Source organism: Eulemur rufifrons, chromosome 17 (genome assembly GCF_041146395.1).
Source record: "Eulemur rufifrons isolate Redbay chromosome 17, OSU_ERuf_1, whole genome shotgun sequence".
In the NCBI taxonomy this organism is placed as follows: Eukaryota; Metazoa; Chordata; class Mammalia; order Primates; family Lemuridae; genus Eulemur; species Eulemur rufifrons.
This window is the reverse complement of record NC_090999.1, coordinates 45,756,745-45,777,537: the sequence shown is the minus strand read 5'-3', so window position 1 is coordinate 45,777,537 and position 20,793 is coordinate 45,756,745. Positions and strand designations below refer to the sequence as shown.

The following is a 20,793-nucleotide window of genomic DNA, read 5'->3' as shown; positions in this document are numbered from 1 at the left end:
CAATAAAGTATATATTAAATAAATTGCTTAAAAATCATGAAATTCTCCAAGAATCTATTGGAAAAAAATTCTTAGGTAATAAACTATAGACTCATATTTAGCCATATGATTTTAGATCTGCAAAGCATCTGAGAGAGATGACCCAGTTCAGGGCTGACAAATTCAGATATTACAGAAGTCAGGCAGGCAATATAATAAGTGAATGGACTAGCTGGGGACAGTGGTACCTACTACTCTCTTCTCAAAGGGACAGATGCTACTTGGCTTGAACTGATTGCTGCCATGTAGAAATTTGAGCCAGTGTTATCTCACTTTCCATTTTTTTCCAGGAAATTTCAGAAATCTGAAGCCAGAAATGCAAATCTGAGTCTTAATTAATATACTAATTTTTAAAGACTGGTAATTAATTTAAAAAATCTGTTGTATATGTTGCATTCAACTTGTAAGCCTCTCATTTTTAGCCTTTAAATAATTCCTTTACATTTATAGCTGTGGAGACTAAGAGCACATTAGGTAAAATAACTTACTCAGAAGGTCAGAGTCAAAGCCAGGATTTATTTTCTTTTTGTTTTTTTAAAAATTAATTAATTAAAATTAACATCGTATATATTTGTGGTATAGAATATAATGCTTTGAAACATGTTTACAAGGTGGAATGGCTAAATCAAGCCAATTAACATATGTATTACCTCACATACATATCGTTTTTGTTGTGGTGAGAACACTTAAAATCTACTCCCCTAGTGATTATCAAGTATATAGTACCTTCTTATTAACTATAGTCATCATGTTATATGTACAATAGATCTCCAGAACTTATTCCACCCTGTCTAACTGAAATTGTACATCTAGGGTTTTTTTAAATCAGCTTTCTCAGGTTGAACTAGGGTTATTATTAATTAGAACTAAAATATAAGTATACTTTAATTCTAATAAAAGTCAAGTAATAAAATAGGCATGTGCTTTCAAATCTTTAGGTTTTTTCATTCAAAAAAGAACACATTTTAGAGTGCCCTTTTTATGTTTATGAATTCTCAGAAAATTGTGGGCCTTAGCAATTATTTTTTTAGGAACAAAACTTTTTTTTTTTTTTTTTTTTTTTACTTTTTAACAAATAACAGCTTTGAGATATAATTCACATACCATAAAGTTCACTTATTGAAAGAGTACAATTCTTTTTTTCTATTTCTGCATATTATGGGGGTACAAAAGTTTAGGTTATGTATATTGCCCTTGCCCTCCCCCCAATTCTTTTTTTACCTTTTTATTTATTAGAAACCATTGGGGTTTGTGCAAGGGTCGAAAACTTGATCCTCTTACTTGGCAATGAGCAAATCCTCGAGCTTTGTTGGAATGTATCACACCTCTTGTAGCTATAGATGTACTATATTCCCTGAGTAAAGGGCGCGTCTAGCAAATGAGAGACAAGATGTGAAATAAATAAGAGATTTATAAAATAGTATTATTGGCACTAATGACACACAAAAGATGACTACTAACCATATTCAGTTTCTATGTGTTTAGTTTTTTCAACATCACCACAGCCCTATAAGTAATAGTGGTACAAGGTTATCTAAAGCACATTCAATTGAGACATAACAATCAAATGCAATGTGTAAACCCTAATTGGATTTTAAATATGCATTGAGGGGGGCATAATTTAAAATATAGTTTTGAGGCAAATGTGGAAATCTGAATGGGGATAATATGTTACCAAATTAATGTTAACTTTCTTAGATATGATAATGCTATGGTGGTTACAATAGAACAATGTCCTTATGCATGCTTAAGTATTAAGTGTCATGATATTTGCAATTATTTTCCAAATTATTTTGGAATTCCAAATAATTTTTCCAATTATTTTGGCTGCAAATTCAGCCAAAAACAGGTGTGTAAATACATAGAGAGATTAAGCATATGTGGCAAAATGTGAAAAATGGGGGAACACAAATTAAGATATACAAGTAGGCACTGTACTATTCTTTTAACTTATCTAAAGGTAGGAGAATTTCAAAAAAGAAACAATCATTTTAAAAATTAAGCAAATGAAATGGCTGAGTAAAGAAACTGTATCATAAATGGTTTTCTTTATATCTTTCCTAATTTTAGTTATTACTGTTATTTTAATATAACATAGACAAATACTAACATATCTAAACAGTGTTGTCCAACAGAACTTCCTGCAATGATGGAAATGTTTTTTATCTGGGCTGTTAAAAAGGTAGCTATCAGCCACATGTTAAAAAGGTACTAGAGATGTGGCTAGTGTGACTGAGGAATTGAATTTTTAATTTAATTTAAATTAATTTAAATTTAATTAGCCACAGGCGTTTAGTGGCTCCTGTACTGGTCAGGGCAGAATTAAGATGTAAGAAAAAATAAAAATTTTGGCTGGGCAAGGTGGCTCACGCCTGTAATTCTAGCACTCTGGGAGGTCAAGGCAGGCGGATCATTTGAGCTCAGGAGTTAGAAACTAGCCTGAGCAAGAGTGAGACCCTTCTACTAAAAATAGAAATTAGCTGGACAACTAAAAATATACAGAAAAAATCAGCTGGGCATGGTGGCGAATGCCTGTAGTCCCAGCTACTTGGGAGGCTGAGGCAGAAGGATCGCTTGAGCCCAGGAGCTTGAGCTTGCTGTGAGCTAGGCTGACGCCACAGCACTCTAGCCAGGGTGACAGAGTGGGACTCTACCTCACAAAAAAAAAAAAAAAAAAAAAAGAAAGGAAAACAAAAGAAAAAAGAAAAATTTTATAGTAAGTAATTTCAAATATGTAAAAAAAAGATACATTTTAAGAACTATCAAAGTACAGCAAGATATATAGTTCTTTTGCTTCTACCTAGTTTTCAATGGTTCTCAAATTTTCTGAGGATATATAAATTTTAAAATCAGAAAATAGCTTTGGAAAAAATTAGCGCTACATTATCAACAGAAAAATCAGATTAGCTACTGAAGCTTTATTATAAATACTGGGTTGGATGGATTTACTTTAGCATAGTTATGAAGAATAGTCACATAAAATGATGTCAAATGATTAGGGATAAAACTTTTTTTTTTTTTTTTTGAGACAGAGTCTCACTCTGTTGCCCAGGCTAGAGTGCTGTGGTGTCAGCCTTGCTCACAGCAACCTCAAACTCCTGGGCTCAAGCAATCCTTCTGCCTCAGCCCCCCTAGTAGCTGGGACTACAGGCATGCACCACCATGCCCGGCGAATATTTTTAGTTGTCCAGCTAATTTCTTTCTATTTTTAGTAGAGATGGGGTCTCGCTCTTGCTCAGGCTGGTCTCAAACTCCTGACCTCGAGCAATCCTCCTGCCTCAGCCTCCCAGAGTGCTAAGATTACAGGCGTGAGCCACCGCGCCCGGCCAAAAGTAAACTTTACTTAATTCTGAAGAAATACTCATTAACAAAAGCATTTAAGTCAAATGGTCTTACATTCCAGTCACCACTGAGGATGTCTGCAAAACTTAGAAATTCACTGGCTCTCACAAGATCATCTATGTCCATGAAGAAATCTACGTAGTTTTGGTGAAGATATGAATTAAATAACTCTCCTGGCATGTGAGACATTTCTACTACTTCCTATAAAAAGAAGCATATGTACATAAATTTTGTAAAAATGCAGTAGTCAGATATACATGCACACAAATAATATATCTGTTGTAACCAGTACAAAGTGTCGTGAAAGGCCTTACCTCAGGTTGAACAAGTAAAGTATCCCGTTCATACTCTGATAAATGAGAAGGCAACTGAGGTGAGTCTAATTCCGTTAAAGATGCTCCTATAAAAAATTTCTGGAATTATTAAAGTAATACCATCTTTATAATTATATAGCACCTCTCATTTGAAGATTTTCAACACTTCAGATACGTAATGCCAAAATACTAAACAAGCTATTAATAATAATAATAAAAAGCCTGAGCAAGGGTGAGACCTCATATCTACAAAAAATATGAAAACTAGCCCAGCATGGTGGCGGAACCTGTAGCTCCAGCTACTCGGGAGGCTGAGGCAGGAGGACTGCTTGAGCCCAGGAGTTTGAGGGTGCGGTGAGCTATGCTGATGCCACTGCACTCTAGCCTGAGCAGCAGAGCAAGACCCTGCCTCAAAACCAAACAAAAACAAAATAACTGGAAGCTTATGTGAGTCACCTATTTTATCAATATTAGCAAGAACTAAATTTAGAATTCTGATGCCTGGATTATGGCTTTTCTAGACTTAAAATACATTTCTCAGCTGGGCAAGGTAGCTCACGCCTTGAGAAGCTGAGGTAGGAAGATCATTTGAGGCTAGGAGTTTGAGACCAGCCTGGACAACACAGCAAGATCCTGTCTCTATAAAAAGTAAAAAAATTAGCCAGATGTGGTGGTATGTAACTGTAGTCCCAGGGACTTGGGAGGCTGAGGCCGGAGGATTGCTTGAGCCCTGGAATTTGAGGCTGCAGTGAGCTATGATGATGCCATTGTACTCTAGCCAGGGCAACAGAGTGAGACCCTATCTGAAAACAAAAACAAACCAAAAAACCCCCCAAAACAAAAAAAACTTCTATTTCTCAAAGCACTCCCAATTCACCTTTTCCAGGTTTGGGTTGCTTTCTTCCTTTGATTCTCATATCAATACGGAGGTCTTTACTCTTTTATTTACTATGTAGAAAGATGCTGCTCTTTGCATGAGAGCATGGGAACCCCATTCCCTAATGTAAGAGAGTATAAATGAATGTTGGAGAGGAAAGAAAAGGTGGAAAGAAAAGAAGTAGGTGAAATAGCCACTTAGGTTCAGAGGATCCAGGGACAGAGGAGTGTCTTTTTGCCATCTAAGTGATGCCCATTTCATTTTCCTCAGGTGGTAGGAAGGTTCCCATTTAGAGGCCCTAATTTCCTTTCTTCATGAGCGTAAGACTGAAAACAGGTATTTCCTATTGAAAGCAGAGACAACCTGGGAGATGGGCAATGGGGGCAGAGAAGCTGATGGGAGCAGGCATCAAAGAAGACAGCAGGGGGCAATGAACATCTCTGGATGAGGAAGGAGCAAGCTAGTGGAGTACAGCAAAATAGGGTAAGATTGAAAAAAACCTTAAGGTACTTGACAATTTGTCAAGGGTCCTGTTGGCTAGAGCCCAATGCTAAAACGGCTTTGGGCTACCAACTTGCCAGTAAAGTTGGACTGATGGCTTAATTTCAACAAACTATAATTTTAAAGATTGATATACATGGATATGGCCTATAGTAATTTATTTTTATTTCTTATCTTGCTCATAATCAGAAAATACTCTATCTAAATACATTTTCCTGTAACATCTTAGGCCATGGCAAACAATATCTGACCTAGCCCTAGCGTTTTCTTATAATAGAACCACATACATGACACTTAAAAAAAAATGTGGTATTTTATTTCCATTGTAAGACTATGTAATATCCAACAAATTTTAAAAACATATAGTTTCTTACTTTTACAATACAGAATTTTTCCCAAAGCTCTGAAGAGAAACAGAGAAACATCTTTGCCACCAATAGCTTGGACTTCTTGATGTTCTAAAACCCTATCAGGTTTTTTTCTTCGTTTTGATTTTGACAGCGCAGCCTCTGATTTTAATGACACTCCTTTTTTCCTTGGCCATAAATTGTTCTCTCCTAAATAATATACACCCAAGTGACAATATTTAAAATTAGAATACAAAAATTAAAAGAACAGTTCAGATATTTTTATACTAAATATTCTAATTAAATATATTGTTCTAACAAACAATTATAAAATACGTGAACTGATTCAGAGTCTTCTTTGGGTTACTAATACTATTAAAATAGAATAAAATGTTACTGAAAAGTATGTCATGGCATAGATTTCAAACATTCACATACACAATGACATACTACTATAGGTTGACATTCCTAATCCAAGAATCCAAAATCCAAATGCTCCAAAATCTGAAACTTTCTGATCACCAACACGGTGCTCAAAGGAAATGCTCATTGGAGCACTTCAGATTTTGGATTTTTAGACTAGGAATGTTGAACCAATATGATGCAAATATTCTAAAATCTGGGAAAACCTGAAACACTTCTGTTCCTAAGCAATTCAGGTAAAGGACACTCAATCTGTACAGTCATATCACCTTGGTTTCTCACGTGCTATGTGAAAGGTACTATTCTTAGTGCCTAATACATATTAATTAATTTAATCCTCCTAACAACCCTGTGAGAGGAGAATAATTATTATGCAGTTAAAGAAATGAGATATAAAGAGGTTAAGTAACTGGCTCAAGGTTAGAAAGTAAGTGATTTGAATCCAGGCAGTCTGGTTCTACAATCTATGCTTAACAACTATGCTATATTACCTCTCTGCTGACTTTGATAGTCCTCAGTTTGTAAATATGCCTGTGTTCAAATTTCACTTGTAAGTCTATTTAAAACTCAGAATACGTGACTTAAAAACATTCTCCAACAGCAGAAAGAAGGCTGGGCTCAGTGGCTCATGCCTATAATCCTAACACTCTGGGAGAGGCCGAGGCGGGAGGATCACTTGAGGTCAGGAGTTCGAGACGAGCCTGAGCAAGAGCAAGACCCCATCTCTACTGAAAAATAGAAAAAAAAATTAGCCAGGCAACTAAAAATAGAAACAAAAAATTAGCGAGGCATGGTGGCGAGTGCCTGTAGTCCCAGCTGTTCGAGAGGCTGAGGCAGGAGGATCATTTGAGCCCAGGAGTTTGAGGTTGCTGTGAGCTAGGCTGATGCCATGGCACTATAGCCCAGGCAACAGAGTGAGACTCTGTCTCAAAAAAACAAAGAAACAAAAAAACCAGCAGAAAGAACACAGGATCTGTATTTGAATCATAGTATTGTCTATCTCATTAGGCTGATCTGAGAATTAAATGAAAAAAACATGTAATTGCTAATATAGTTCTTGGCCCACTCAAAAATTATTTTCTTGCCTTTAAAATTTCTGAGCCCAGAGCAGTAATGTCATAAATGGTAGTTAGGATCCCAAACTGGCCCACTTCAGTCTTTCTAACCCATAATTCCAGTACTGAACCTAACTAAGCACCCTTTACATATATGTTTCCCCAGAAATAAGCAGAATTCTGGTTTTAGTTGTGTTAGGCTGCCTATCTCCCCACAATCACTTTGAAAAACAAAGATGGAAATCAAAAGAACAGGTTAAACTTCTGGGCTGGAACACTAGGATTTCGGGTGGATTTTGAGTGCTCCACAGATGGCTTTCATTTTTTTACAGTAAATTCCTCGATGTTAAGGATCAAGTAAATAGACTGCTATATGTTTTCTGATGAGGACTGTGCAGTAAACTATGATCTCTAAAGCAAAAATGTAACTCATTGCCATTAATGGAGCTATCTTTTTACTATTTCATGGCTATTTACACGTTTTACTTATTAATAATGGGAAATGAATTCATGAGATATATCATATAAATTATTATGAGGTAAGTTGAAAAGGAAACCTATCTCAGCACAATACTATTAAACCTATTCATGGCTGACCACTTTTTGAGCCACTATGTATCAAGTAGTCTAAGAAGTACTCTACAAGTATTTCCTCCCTTATTCTTCATACAACCCTGTGAGATAAACTGTTATAAAAGGTGAGACAATGTAGGCACAAAAAGATAAAGGGACTTGCATAGGCCTATACAACTGGTAAGTAGTACAGCCAGGATTTTCACACAAAAGTCTCATTCTGAATTAACTTTGAAAGGTAAAGTATCAAACCATATAGATGAATCAAGTTTTGGCTCAAACAGATATAAGAGTGTTTACTATGGTGTATTTACAGCAGGGTGTACATATATAATTTTAAGTCCCTTTCTCAATAAGAAAAATTAAGTGTAGATAGGTATATACCAATTAAAGGTTAAAATATGTTTAGTGTGATTTCATTTCATGAAGAATTAAGAGAAAGTTAATCACCTATATAATGCCACATAAATGTATCTTCCATAGTTACCTTTTGAAGAAGAAAACTGGAGGCTATTTATTGCACTTCTTATATCACCAGAACATCCTTGACAGAGCAACTCTAGAGAAGTTTTGTCAGGTACACTGATTTTTCCTCCATTCTAAAATGAGAAATGTAAATTTAAAAAAGTATTTTCTTAAAAATAATAACAACAACATCCAACCAATTTTCGAAACTTAGTGGAAGGTGAATTGGATTCTTTCAAATATGAATACTAAAAAGCCTCCATGTTAAAACACAAGTCTGCCCATGAAGGTTACAATTGTCAATAACTTATTAAAATTTAAGGTAAAATTTCAGGAGCATTAAGTACTGTATTATTTTACTTTCACTAGGTTATATTTTGAAGTTCTTACTCTCTTTTTCATTATATATACACACATACATACAAATATATAAATATACACACACACAGACCTCAAAACATAGTATGATAAAAAATAAAATACACAAAAAATCTGACAAATCTACGAAATTTACATGAAAATCTCTATTCTAGGATTTTCTACATATTAATAGTCTTATTGAGTGTAATAAAATATTTTAATTCTAAAAATCAAAATAATACACATCACCAACTCCTCCAGTTTACACAATATTATTTAAGTTGGGCTTTCTACATTTACAGTGTAAGATTCAATTAATCAGAGATTTACCTTGTTAGCTTCTATAGTCACTATTCGATTAAGAAATTTCATCATAATTGTTGGTGCCACAGGGTTGAAACTGTAAAAATTTTATAAAGAAAGATGGTGGTTAAATGATTAATTTAAAAATGTAACACGTAGGTGACCTTTACAAGCAGAAATTTCATTCTTACCTAATATTTGAGATAGAGCACTCTTCTTGAATTTCTTTGGGAAACAATAACCTTTGATTATTATCTCCACTGAGACAGTCAGAGATTATAAATATAAGAGGACATCGGCCAATCTGCACATACTTCCTAAAATAACAAAATATGGCAATGTTGAAATTTAAGACACTTGCCATTTAATTTGGAGTTCTAGAATACCTCACTGAAACTTACCTTAGAACTTCATGTAAAATATGAGGATCTCGATAAAACTGGTTAGGTAAATCCTATTAAAAATAAAGGATAAATATTAGATTTATTACACTGCAAATTTATTTTCAGATTTATATTTATAAAGAGAGAAAAAATTTTTATCTGTTCAAAATATCTTAACCAGAACGTTCATAGAAATTAAAGGAAATGTGAAATAGACTGATATCCTAAATAATAATATGCATCAATGGGAACCTCAATTTTCAGATCAAATTTCTTAGGATTGCTTTACGAGGTAAAGTATTTTTCCTGAGAAGTAATTTCCAAATATTTCTTTTTGTTTTCTACGTTTAAACCATTACATTTTTAAAGTTCGTTAACCTACAGTGCTAACTCTATTCAAGTTTACTGAAAAATACTTTAGGTTTCTGCTATCACAAAGCCTTTGTGTTATATTTTACCACTATTACTGCCATGGAGAGAGTTAATATTATCACAAAAGATATATCTCACAATTGTTTATTCAATAGCTACAGCAGGATTTAAAAATTGTCCTTACTTCAACCAGAATTATCTTCTTATCAGTTCTCAGATCATCTCCAAGCATTTGTAGCTTGTTATACTTTGTTGCTCTTAGTAGAAACTCTTTGAAAACTGCTATCTGAGACTGATAGGGAAATATGTGGAAGTTTGATTCTGAAAGGAAACACATTTGCCACTTTTACTTTCAAAACAGTATATATATCAATATTATACATACTTATAACACACACACACAAATAACTATATCTACATATCCATGATGCAGCTCACAATACTGTAGACTGTTTCCTAATTAGGAAAAATTATTCAAATTTAAAATAGGATATTTATTTCAAAAGACAAGAGTCAACATGGATAACAGTAATTTTTCTTTCCTTTTTTTTTTTTTTTTTTGAGACAGAGTCTCACTCTCTTGCCTGTGCTAGAGTGCCGTGGTGTCAGCCTAGCTCACAGCAACCTCAAACTCCTGGGCTCAAGTGATCCTCCTGCCTCAGCCTCCCAGGTAGCTGGGACTACAGGCATGTGCCACCATGGCCAGCTAATTTTTTCTATTTTTAGTTGTTTGGCTAATTTCTTTCTATTTTTAGTAGAGACGGGGTCTTGCTCTTGCTCAGGCTGGTCTCGAACTCCTGAGCTCAAGTGATGCTCCCGCCTCAGCCTCCCAGAGTGCTAGGATTACAGGCGTGAGCCACTGCACCTGGTCAGTAATTTTTCTGTATCAATGAATGTAACATGGAATTAACTGAATTTGGAACACAGCTGTCAGCATAACATTCATACAACTAATAAAAATAATTATGACTTTGGCTTACACAATGAAGACTCTCCAAATAAGTATGAGACTATAAATGAATTATCTTCAGTAATAAAGTTTTAACAACAAAAAAGAATAACTGATTAGTGAACCTGAGGATGAGGGAAGTTTCTCTGAAGGCATATTTTATATAGAAGATTGTTTAATAAAGACTTATCAGACTGTCAAAAGTAATGTTACTATCTAGGCCGGGCGGGGTGGCTCACGCCTGTAATCCTAGCACTCTGGGAGGCCTAGGCGGGAGGATCGCTCGAGGTCAGGAGTTCGAGACCAGCCTGAGCAAGAGCGAGACCCCATCTCTACTAAAAATAGAAAGAAATTATTTGGACAGCTAAAAATACATATATAAAAAATTGGCTGGGCATGGTGGTGCATGCCTGTAGTCCCAGCTACTCGGGAGGCTGAGGCAGAAGGAAAGAAAAAATACAAAAGATAAAAATGCTAAAGTATATAGGCATATGTGTGAAGTTACAATGTAATACAGCTTTCAATTGGTACTATTATAATATTTTGAATGGTTATCTTAAGCCCTCCTTCCAAATTCCAAATACAGTCCTTGCCTTTTGCTTTGCTTTGGATTGATCTTATTCTAACAGGTATTTACTGATCTAAGCTATCTATTTATCTGGTTGGGAGGCAAGTTCCTTTAACACATCTTAAAGGTTGATTTACATTTTACAAATAAAAAGATGGCAGGCGAGGTGGCTCATGCCTGTAATCTTAGCACTCTGGGAGGCCGAGGCCAGAGGATTGATTGAGGTCAGGAGTTCGAAACCACTCTGAGCAAGAGTGAGACCCCCCCCATTTCTACAAAAATTAGAAAAAGGGAAAAACAACAACAACAAAAAAAACAACAAAGGAAAAAAAAAAAAGATCGTATATAACATTGTCTAACGTCCCAGCCAGAGCCTGGAAACAAGTACATAAATAATGAAGAAAATAGTTAAGACTTAATCCTTAAAATTCCATTCTACACTACCGGAGGCATGCTTCCCTTCCTTCTCCTGAAATTACTTCTCTGGGAAATTGGGAAGTAGGGTAGAAAAATGCACTCTCATAGATTCATCTGGAAGCTCATTAAGCACAAGTTTTCTCTAATATTTCTACTATCTTCACAGCAAACCTTACCAGAATTAAACATCTCCTTGAAATCATTTTTTTGGAAGTCTGATAAAACTGGATTAATCCACTCTTGTACTTGAATACCATGCTCCTTAGATAGTATTTTTATAGTAGTTGTCTTTCCACATCCAGGAGGACCTGTTATTAATAAAATAGATCCACCCTAAAACCAAATACAAATATTAATTAAAAACCCAAATAACTAAAATTCTAAAATATTAGTTTTGTGTTTTCTTTCTAAATATTATATATGACTTCTATAAATATTTATTGAATGTTTAGTATAAACAGACTAAATTTCACAATGATGTTTGCTGGAATAAACCACCTTTAGATAAAAATGGAAGAATTTTATTTCCTAAATTTAAACCTCTCTTCTGATAATTCCTCAATTCTTGGAGTATATTCCTCCCAAGGACTACTTAGTAGCCAAATTAAAACAACTAAACTTTGGCTAAATTGAGGAAGATAATATGTGAAACAAAGATTTTTAGAGGTTATCTGAACTCATAAAATTGAATCTTAATACAGACTGTTCATTGGATAATATATTATACAAGTATAGTATTCTTATGGGAAGGCTTAAGTTTGGTTATTACCTTCTTTAAGAAATGCATATTAAGAAACTTATTTGTCTACCAGTGACATGTTTAAAAAAAAAAAAAAAGAAACTTACTTACCAGAGACAGGACTCTAATGAGAGACTAGAGACTAGAGGTTGTGGGTCCCAGTATCATTCCCTCATACAATAAATTTGGTAAAAAAGTTATAGGTAAAAAAAATTAGGGCAAGATTTCCTACATACAATGGTGGAGTGTAATCCTCATTCGTTTACCTTTATTAACTAGTGTTAGTAAGGGTCTCTATAAATGGACCCAGAAGAGCCAGTTCCACTTTTTAAAAGGGCAGTGAATGATTTATAGTGCTGTTGGCTTGAGTTCAATGTTAATGAATCAACAATATACAGTCATGTGTCAATAACTGCTTTTTGGTCAATAATAGACTGCATATACAATGGTAGTCCCATAAGATTATAATGGAGCTGAAAAATTCCTATTGCCTAGTGATGTCCTAAAGTTCTAGCATGATGCATTATTTGTGTGTTTGTGGTGATGCTGGTAGAAACATGACTGTCCTAGCACCCTGGGAGGCTGAGGTGGGTGGATCGTTTGAGCTCAGAAGTTCGAGACCAGCCTGAGCAAGATCGAGACCCCCATCTCTACTAAAAAAATAGAAAGAAATTAGCTGGACAACTAAAAATATATAGAAAAAATTAGCCGGGCATGATGATGCATGCCTATAGTCCCAGCTACTCTGGAGGCTGAGGCAGAAGGATTGCTTGAGTACAGGAGTTTGAGGCTACTGTGAGCTAGGCTGACGCCGCGGCACTGTAGCCTGGACAACAGAGTGAGACTCTGTCTCAAGAAAAAAAAAATGCTTTTTCATAAATTTAGTATAGCTTAAGTGTATGATGTTTATAAAGCCTACAGTAGCATCCAGTAACATCCTAGGCCTTCACATTCACTCACCACTCAATCACTGACTAACCCAGAGCAACTTCCAGTCCTGCAAGCTCCAGTCATGGTAAGTCCCCTATAAAAGTATACTCTTTTAAAAATCTTTTGTAACTATATTTTTACTAAACTTTTTCTATGTTTGGATACCCAAATAATTCCCACTGTGTTACAAATACCAATAGTATTCAGTATAGTAACATGCTGTACACATTTGTAGCCTAGGAGCAACAGCTATTCCATATAGGCTAGGTGTGTATAGGCCACACCACAGATTTGTGTAGGTATACTCTGTGACGTGTGCACAACGATGAAATTACCTAATGACACATTTCTCAGAATGCATCTCTGTTGTTAATCAACACATGAATACATATTAAATAAGGTGTCTTTAAATACAAACACACATAAAACATGGTTATGTATTGATGGGTTGACAAAAAATGTTGTTACCAGAGGCTTTTAGAAACTTAAACTTTTCTGAGTCGGGTTTTGTTACAAAAAAAAAAAAAAGAAACTTAAACTTAATCCCATATTTTTCTTTTTTTTTTTTTGAGACAGGGTCTTGCTTGGTCTCCTGGACTAGAGTGCAGTGGCGTGATCATACTCACTGCAACCTCAAATGATCCTCCTGCTTCAGCCTCCCAAGTACCTGGGACTACAGGCACATGCCACTACACCCAGCTAATTTTTCTATTTTGTAGAGGTAGGGTCTCACTCTTGATCAGGCTGTTCTCTAACTCCTGGCCTCAAGCAATCTACCTACCTTGGCCTCCCAGAGTGCTAGGATTACAGGCGTGAGCCACCATACCCAGACTTAATTCCCTATTTTTCCTAAGAAAAATGTTTCAGTAGTTGCTAATTTAACAACTGTACAGAACATAACTGCCTCAAATAATGAGAACTACTATACTACTAAGCAGATCACTTTTCAGAAAAGAAAAATACATAGCATGAGGCTATGTATTTTTCTTATGTAATATACCTAAGCGTCTGTTTTCTGACACAGTGAGTAGAGTCACATAGCAAAAGTTTTGCTTCCAGTAAGAGAACTGGGAGGTAGTCTCTTATCAGAACACTACAACGTGAAGATTTTCAAAAAGCCTCCCATTGTCATACTGTAGTAGAGTTTTACTATATTTTAAAGGAAAGAAATTGCCCTGAAAAATTAAACTCAGCAAATATTTGGAGTACTGTACAATAAATTTTTTAGAGTAAATTTAGTTTTCCCATTGATAAATCTAGAAGCTATCATTTTTTTTTTGAAGAGAAATGCCTCGTAATTACTGCCATCATTGAAACTTTTATATATGGTTTGTTAGAGTCCAACTCTTCAGGGGGGAAAAGCTTTTTAATCTGTAGAGAAAATACTTTCCCCAATACCTATGTATGTACACACAGTCCTAAGTTTATCCAACTGGTAAAATAACAATAGTAACACCCATAAAGGTTGATGACATGATAATGTTTATACTAAGAGTACTTCTAAGTGAAAGAACATTAGTAGAGACTGAAAAATATAAACTATTAGCTTGGCTGACCAAAAACAAATCAATGAGGAAAAGCCTGGATATACAAGATGTTTCAGAGAAACTGTCCAATTGGGTCTAATCTGTACTCAGAGAAGAGAGATGAGAGAAATTTTTATGAGCCATCAGAATACCAACACTGACAATGAAAATCCATCTTGAGTACATTATCTTAACCCTAAACCAAAGGGTTAGATCCACAGGCCAGAGAGTAGGCTTGATTCAAGAGAGAAGGATGTTACCATCAAAGCAACTAAAATACCAATTCCTTCATTTCAAAGTTGAAAACTAAAGAAAAGCCCTAATATAAACAATGAACTTTGGGTGTTAAGTGATACATCAATTTAAGTCCATCAATTTTAACAAACATACCACTATGGCGGGGGAATGTTGACAATGGGGAGAACTATGCATATTTGGGAGGCAGAAAATATATGGGAAATCTCTGTACCATCTGCCCAATTTTGCTGCGAACCTAAAACTGCTCTAAAAAATAAAGTTTATTTAAAAATGAAAATAAAAAGATTGGAAACTTATCCTGCCTTTCCAGTTGGAATTGCATTTCATGGTAACTAAATAGCCCCAACTAGTGATGGCAAACTTTTTTTTAATAGAAATATATCTGCTAAAAATTGTAGAAATAATAGAATTACTTAAAAATCATCATTTCACAACTCTAATAAGTGATTCAGGCAAGGATTGAAAATTGATACTAAGGCACTTAGGTGAAAGACTGCTGGGGAACTGGGTACTCTCATGCCACCAAAGTATCTCCCCATAGATTATGTGCCAGTTACAATGGAAAGTTATTCTACAATGAAGATTTTTGACTATCACCTCGTTAAATCTAGTGACCAAACTTAGTATCAAAGATAGGAGGAGAACCACTCATACTTTCCAATTTAACACTTTATAAAATATATACCATAACTTTTAAAACATTCTTGCAAAAATGTTCAACTTGGGTCTAATCAGGCCCTTGATTCAAAATTCCAGGTTACAGGAAATGCAGGATAGAAGAACAAATTAATCATCATTAGGAAGAAACAATACGACAAATTCAGAATGAGACTTCTGCAAGTCAACTGGCCTGGGTCTCTTTAATAAGTCAATGTCTTGGCCAGGTGCGGTAGCTCAATCCTGTAATCCTAGCACTCTGGGAGGCTGAGGCAGGAGGATTGCTTGAGCTCAGGAGTTCGAGATCAGCCTGAACAAGAGTGACACCCTCCTTCTCTACTAAATACAAAAAATAAGTCAATGTCTTGGAGAAAAAGAAAGGTGGAGGGAACTATTACTATATCAAAAAAAAACCCAGCTTGGGCAACATAGGGAGATCATGTCTTTAAAAAAACAAACAATAAAAAACCACAAAGACCTAAAAGATACAACAAAATCAAATGCAAAGTTTGGTCCTTGGTTACATTCTGCTTGAAACAAACAACCTGCAAAAGTGTCAGGCGACAGTTGCTGGGGGAAAAAAACCAACAAACCAGCTGCAAAAAACATTAGGACATTTTGGGAACAACTAGAGAAATGTGAATATGAACCAACCATTAGACAATATTAGGGCATTAAAGTTAATTTTCTTAGAATAATGGTATACATACTTAGGAAAATGATTTAAAAAAGTAGTAGACATACTGAAGTATCCAAAAGTCTGACTGAAATGTTGTAATGCTTATAATTTACTTAAAAATACTTAAGGGGGAAATGATGAGTATATTATGGAGAGGAGTACTTTTACTATTCTATTTTCCTTTATATTTGAAGAGTCTCAAAATATTTAAAAAGACAGAGAGAAGGAGAGACCATTCTACATTGGAGGACTGAGGGTAGCTGTAGAATTAGGAAGTGAAACAAAAAACACCAACCTAAAATAATGACTGTTTTAGGCTATATTTAATACAGAAACTAACATGCAATTTGCTTGCTTGCCTCAATACAATATAATTTAATGTGCTAAATATACTAGTACCCTAATTGGTTTACTATGCCTTATGTTGACGATAAGATATAAGGAAAAAGACATACAAATAAAGGGGAAAACTCAAAGTCTCCAAGTCTTTTAGTGAGGTTAGAAGTAGTAAAATCAGGAAGCTTTCTATTAGAGGTGATGTGAACTTATCTGACCAAAGTCATCATAAAAGTTTACCTTCTAACAGCACGCTATAAATCAGAAAAACATTCGATGTTAGATATTTTAAAACATTTCTTATTTAATTACCTGTTTTGGTTCCCTTTCTAAGACTTGAGCTTTTAACCAGGTTTCAACTTCTTCAATTTTCTTTTTATGCACAGCAAGTTCATGCTGAGATAAAAATTTCAAGTTTAAAATAAAACATTTTAACTCAAGGGTTTTTGGTACATCAGCACATATTAACTTAAACATATTTAATTTAAAAAAGTAGCAAACCAGTAACATGTTATATTGTAATAAAAATGGTCCTTTTGATTACACTTGAACTTTTATACAACTATAGAAAAATTCTATTCTTAAGCTGATACCACCGTACGATAATTTTAGCAAGTTTGCAATTAAAAAATATTTTAAAATCCAGGAACACATTTTGAGAAGGCAGTAGGGAGAGGTATTATAAGGAGATCAATTCTAGGTTGGGGTTAAATTAAATCTAAGACAAAGAACTAATGGTACAACTCCAGATTGACTGCTGAGCCTTGGAACATTAAAAAATCTAGAAATTATTGTTTTTCTCTAACATTTAGACAGAAAGATTCTATGACTAAAAATCTGCAAATGTCTATGCTTCTCCTTCCCATTCACCCACATTCACCCTAAAATTAAATTATGTAGACACGTTTGCATGCAATTAATACCTGAGTTTCTGGTTTATATTTATCCACCCATGGTTCATTTTCAGAGAGATATTCTTTTGAATTTTCTAAACTGTAAATCTGTTCTACAGAAGATAGCTTTCCTCTTTTTCCAGCTGGAAATCTGCTACTTTCTAATGTGAATGGCACATTTTTTCTTTTGTGACTTGAGTTATTCACACCCAATGATGTGGCAGTAATAGTAGAGATGCCTGCAGTCTCTGAAAAATCATCAAATGATGGGTCTACCCAGTTTGTCACCTGAAAAAAAAAGAATCCATGTAAATATAATTACATTTTTTTGCATGTATTCTCTATATAACTAAACTACTCTGGAAACAAAATGTTCATAAATTTATAACATTTAAAATAAAAATCTCACAAATTAGGTTTTTTTTTTTTTTTTTTGAGATAGGGTCTCACGCTGTTGCTCAGGCTAGAGTACAGTAGTGTCATCATAGCTTACCACAACCTCAAACTCCCAGGCTCAAGCGATCCTCCCGCTTCAGCCTCCTGAGTAGCTGGGACTACAGGTGCACACACAACCACACACAGCTAATTTTTTGGAGAAACAGGGTCTGGCTGTTAGCCAGGCTAGATGAAGCAACTAATATTTTTATTATAAGAAAGGCATGCTTTTCAGGGAGGACGAGATTGGTCACTTAGAAATGCCTAAGAAAAAGAGTACTGGGACAACAGAAGAGAAAATCAGTGCATTCTACTTCATGTTCTTATGGTCTATAGAAACTGTTGACCTCTCTACATTTCCCTCCATCATTTCCTTTTCTTTAAAATCCTTTGAAAATGCATATAGAGGATGCTTAATTGAGCAATTTTAACCTAAAAATATTTAGGAGCATGGCCAGGCACGGTGGCTCATGCCTGTAATCCTAGCACTCTGGAAGGCTGAGGTGAGAGGATCACTTGAGTTCAGGAGTTTGAAACCAGTTTGAGTAAGAACCAGATCTTGTCACTACTAAAAACAGAAAAAATTAGCTGGGCATGGTGGTGCACATGTGTAGTCCCAGCTACTTGGGAGGCTGAGGCAGGAGGATCGCTTAAGCCCAAGAGTTTGAGGTTGCTATCAGCTAGGCTGACACCATGGCACTCTAGCCTAGGCAACAGAGTGAAACTCTGTCTCAAAAAAAAAAAAAATTAGGAGTATGAAAAAGGTTTTCCTCATAATTAGAAATTATGAAATGGATTTTCTTAACACTCTAACAGTATAAATCTACAGAAATCTAGCTCAGCACCTGGCTTTTGAATTTCCTCCCTGGCTAAATAAAAGAAACAAGATTATATTAAATATTATCCCTCAAGAATACTCAGCCATAGTTGTAAGCTATTTATTGTACAATGCTCCTCTAGTGGAGAAAAAGAACCAGAAGTTAGAACTGATTCTCACTGGAGTTCAGGAGACAAAGAGGAAAAAAAAAAGTTGGGGGGTTATATGTACTTTATGAATGCTAAGTCACACTTCACTCTTCTTTTAAGACAAAAGTTTGGGAATATGATCAGCAATGAATAAAGAAAGGAAGACCACAACAGATTAGCTATTTCAGTCATAGCTACCCATTTCCTTCTCACCAATTAAGATTGTCACTGACACTTTTCCTTTGGTCCCTTTCCCCTACATTTTAGAGTACATAAAAGCATCTTCTTTTATAGTAAGTCTTTTGCTAGTAATTCTGAATTGCATATTACTTATACATTTTATAGTTTTATTTCTTACATAAATGTGGACTCCCATCCACCAAAAAAAAGAGAAAGAAAAACAGCAAAGTTAAATAATTTACTTAAGATCAAAGAAAAATTAGAGCCACGACTAGGGAAACAGCTACCTTGCATGAATATGATACCGTCTAACCCCCATCACACCCGAACCCTTATCTTGCTGAAAAGTGACACACTGAACCACAAGACTTCTAAGAGGTAGGGCGTGTGGTTACGGTATACCAACAATCACGCATATATTTGTCTCTTCTACGTTCTTCACTTCAAGAGTTTTCAGTGTTTCCTTTATGACTGGGATTGTAAACTCTTTTTCAAAATTATGATTGTGCTTTTAGTGTACGGTCGTTTCCCAACTTATTACCAGACTTGTTTGGATCACTAACTACAACAGATACTGGGCTCCATTACTTTGATGCCAGTAGTAAGTTATTTAAAACATACATAAAAATTTATAATTCTTTTTAGGCAATTATTACATTTTAGTGTATCATACCTTTGTGGAAGATACCTTTGGTCTAAGAAAAGTTTTTGACATTATAAATTTTAATCGTTCCCATCCGTAGTATACAACCTGCAGTGCATCAAAATTTAATTCACCTAAGGGGAAAAAAGAAAGAAAAAAACACCTGGAGTCAAGAAAAACTATAAATACAGAATTACAGTAATCAATAGGTACTGACATAATCAACAACACAATGAAGTTAAAGCTGAAGAACTAGAGAAAGAAAACAGATAACATAGGTGATCAAAGAAATCAAAATGCTAAAATAAATTTTATTTTTCATGGCAATAACTGTGTCAAATAATCTACTTGTGGTATTATAAAAAGCTTTTCATATCAGCTCACTGTATTAGAGAAAAATAGAAAAACTATGCATTGTGTACTTACCTTTTGTCACTAAGAAAAATTACACAATTTTATTTGAGCAGTTTTTATGCTGAAAATTGAAGTTCTTCTTAGTTCAAAATACGGCTGCAGTTCATTTCCAAAATTTCAGAAAAAAAAAAAAAAGCAAAATACAATGAGTTCACTTGCTTTGGACAAAAAACTTAAATCTCACTGTAAATTTTTTCTAAAACTGCTTTCCTTATTAGAGGATATTAGAAAATTTCTTGTTAACACTGTGTTTTTCAACAGTGTTTTCAAAGCCTTAAATGCTTATGCAAGCTAGTGGATTCAACACTTCTAAGTTAGCTGGAGGAAAATTCAAAGGCTTACAAACCTATACATTGAAGGTGTATCGGACTATTTTATAGTTTGGAGGCATACATGGCCTATAAAGTAAGACACTCCCATACACTAGAGAAGAAATAATTTACCCCTGCCCCCGAAAAAAAAAAACAACACAGTTCACAAACAGAACTTGAAGTTCCAAAAGGTACACAAGAGGAAAAAAACACCTATTTGAGTAAACATGGTTGGTTGGTAGGTCGAAATACAGGCTGCAGATTGTTGTTATGGTCAGGACTCTAGTCGCTCTCTGAAAACAAGACAATTACCTCTGTTGAAAAGCAGGTAACTGTCCCTGATGATGCCAGGTTCCTGAAATGAGACGTCAAAAGTAGAAGACAGCTTCCAAGCTATTCTTAGCAGACCCACCACCACCCCACACACTGCACAAGGGATACTAGGCTCAAACATTCGTCCAACGTAATCCTGTAATCAGCGGGGAGCTGGGCTGAGCTTCTGCAGCCCAGCTCCAGGCCAGAGCTCTGCACCCTCACC

At 35.1% G+C, this 20,793-nt stretch overlaps 1 protein-coding gene across 2 annotated transcripts in view; it reads right to left on the bottom strand.

Annotated features, from left to right (window-relative positions):
• Positions 1-20,759, bottom strand: part of RAD17 (RAD17 checkpoint clamp loader component) — a 29,123-nt gene extending 8,364 nt beyond the window's left edge. Inside the window, exons 1-15 of one of the 2 annotated variants that reach the window (XM_069492328.1) lie at positions 20,568-20,759; positions 19,957-20,040; positions 19,561-19,664; positions 17,337-17,594; positions 16,726-16,809; positions 11,465-11,621; positions 9,539-9,675; positions 9,001-9,053; positions 8,791-8,916; positions 8,627-8,696; positions 7,959-8,070; positions 5,448-5,630; positions 3,696-3,781; positions 3,436-3,582; positions 1,261-1,410 (exon numbers count right to left, since the gene is read on the bottom strand). In XM_069492328.1, the coding sequence (XP_069348429.1) occupies positions 1,261-1,410; positions 3,436-3,582; positions 3,696-3,781; positions 5,448-5,630; positions 7,959-8,070; positions 8,627-8,696; positions 8,791-8,916; positions 9,001-9,053; positions 9,539-9,675; positions 11,465-11,621; positions 16,726-16,809; positions 17,337-17,594; positions 19,561-19,602 (1,605 nt within the window). In that variant the 5' untranslated portion in view covers positions 19,603-19,664; positions 19,957-20,040; positions 20,568-20,759. Of the gene's footprint in view, positions 1-1,260; positions 1,411-3,435; positions 3,583-3,695; positions 3,782-5,447; positions 5,631-7,958; positions 8,071-8,626; positions 8,697-8,790; positions 8,917-9,000; positions 9,054-9,538; positions 9,676-11,464; positions 11,622-16,725; positions 16,810-17,336; positions 17,595-19,560; positions 19,665-19,956; positions 20,103-20,567 lie in introns of those variants that run through there. The other variant, XM_069492329.1, reaches the window with a different exon arrangement.
• Between the last annotated feature and the right edge of the window lie 34 nt (positions 20,760-20,793).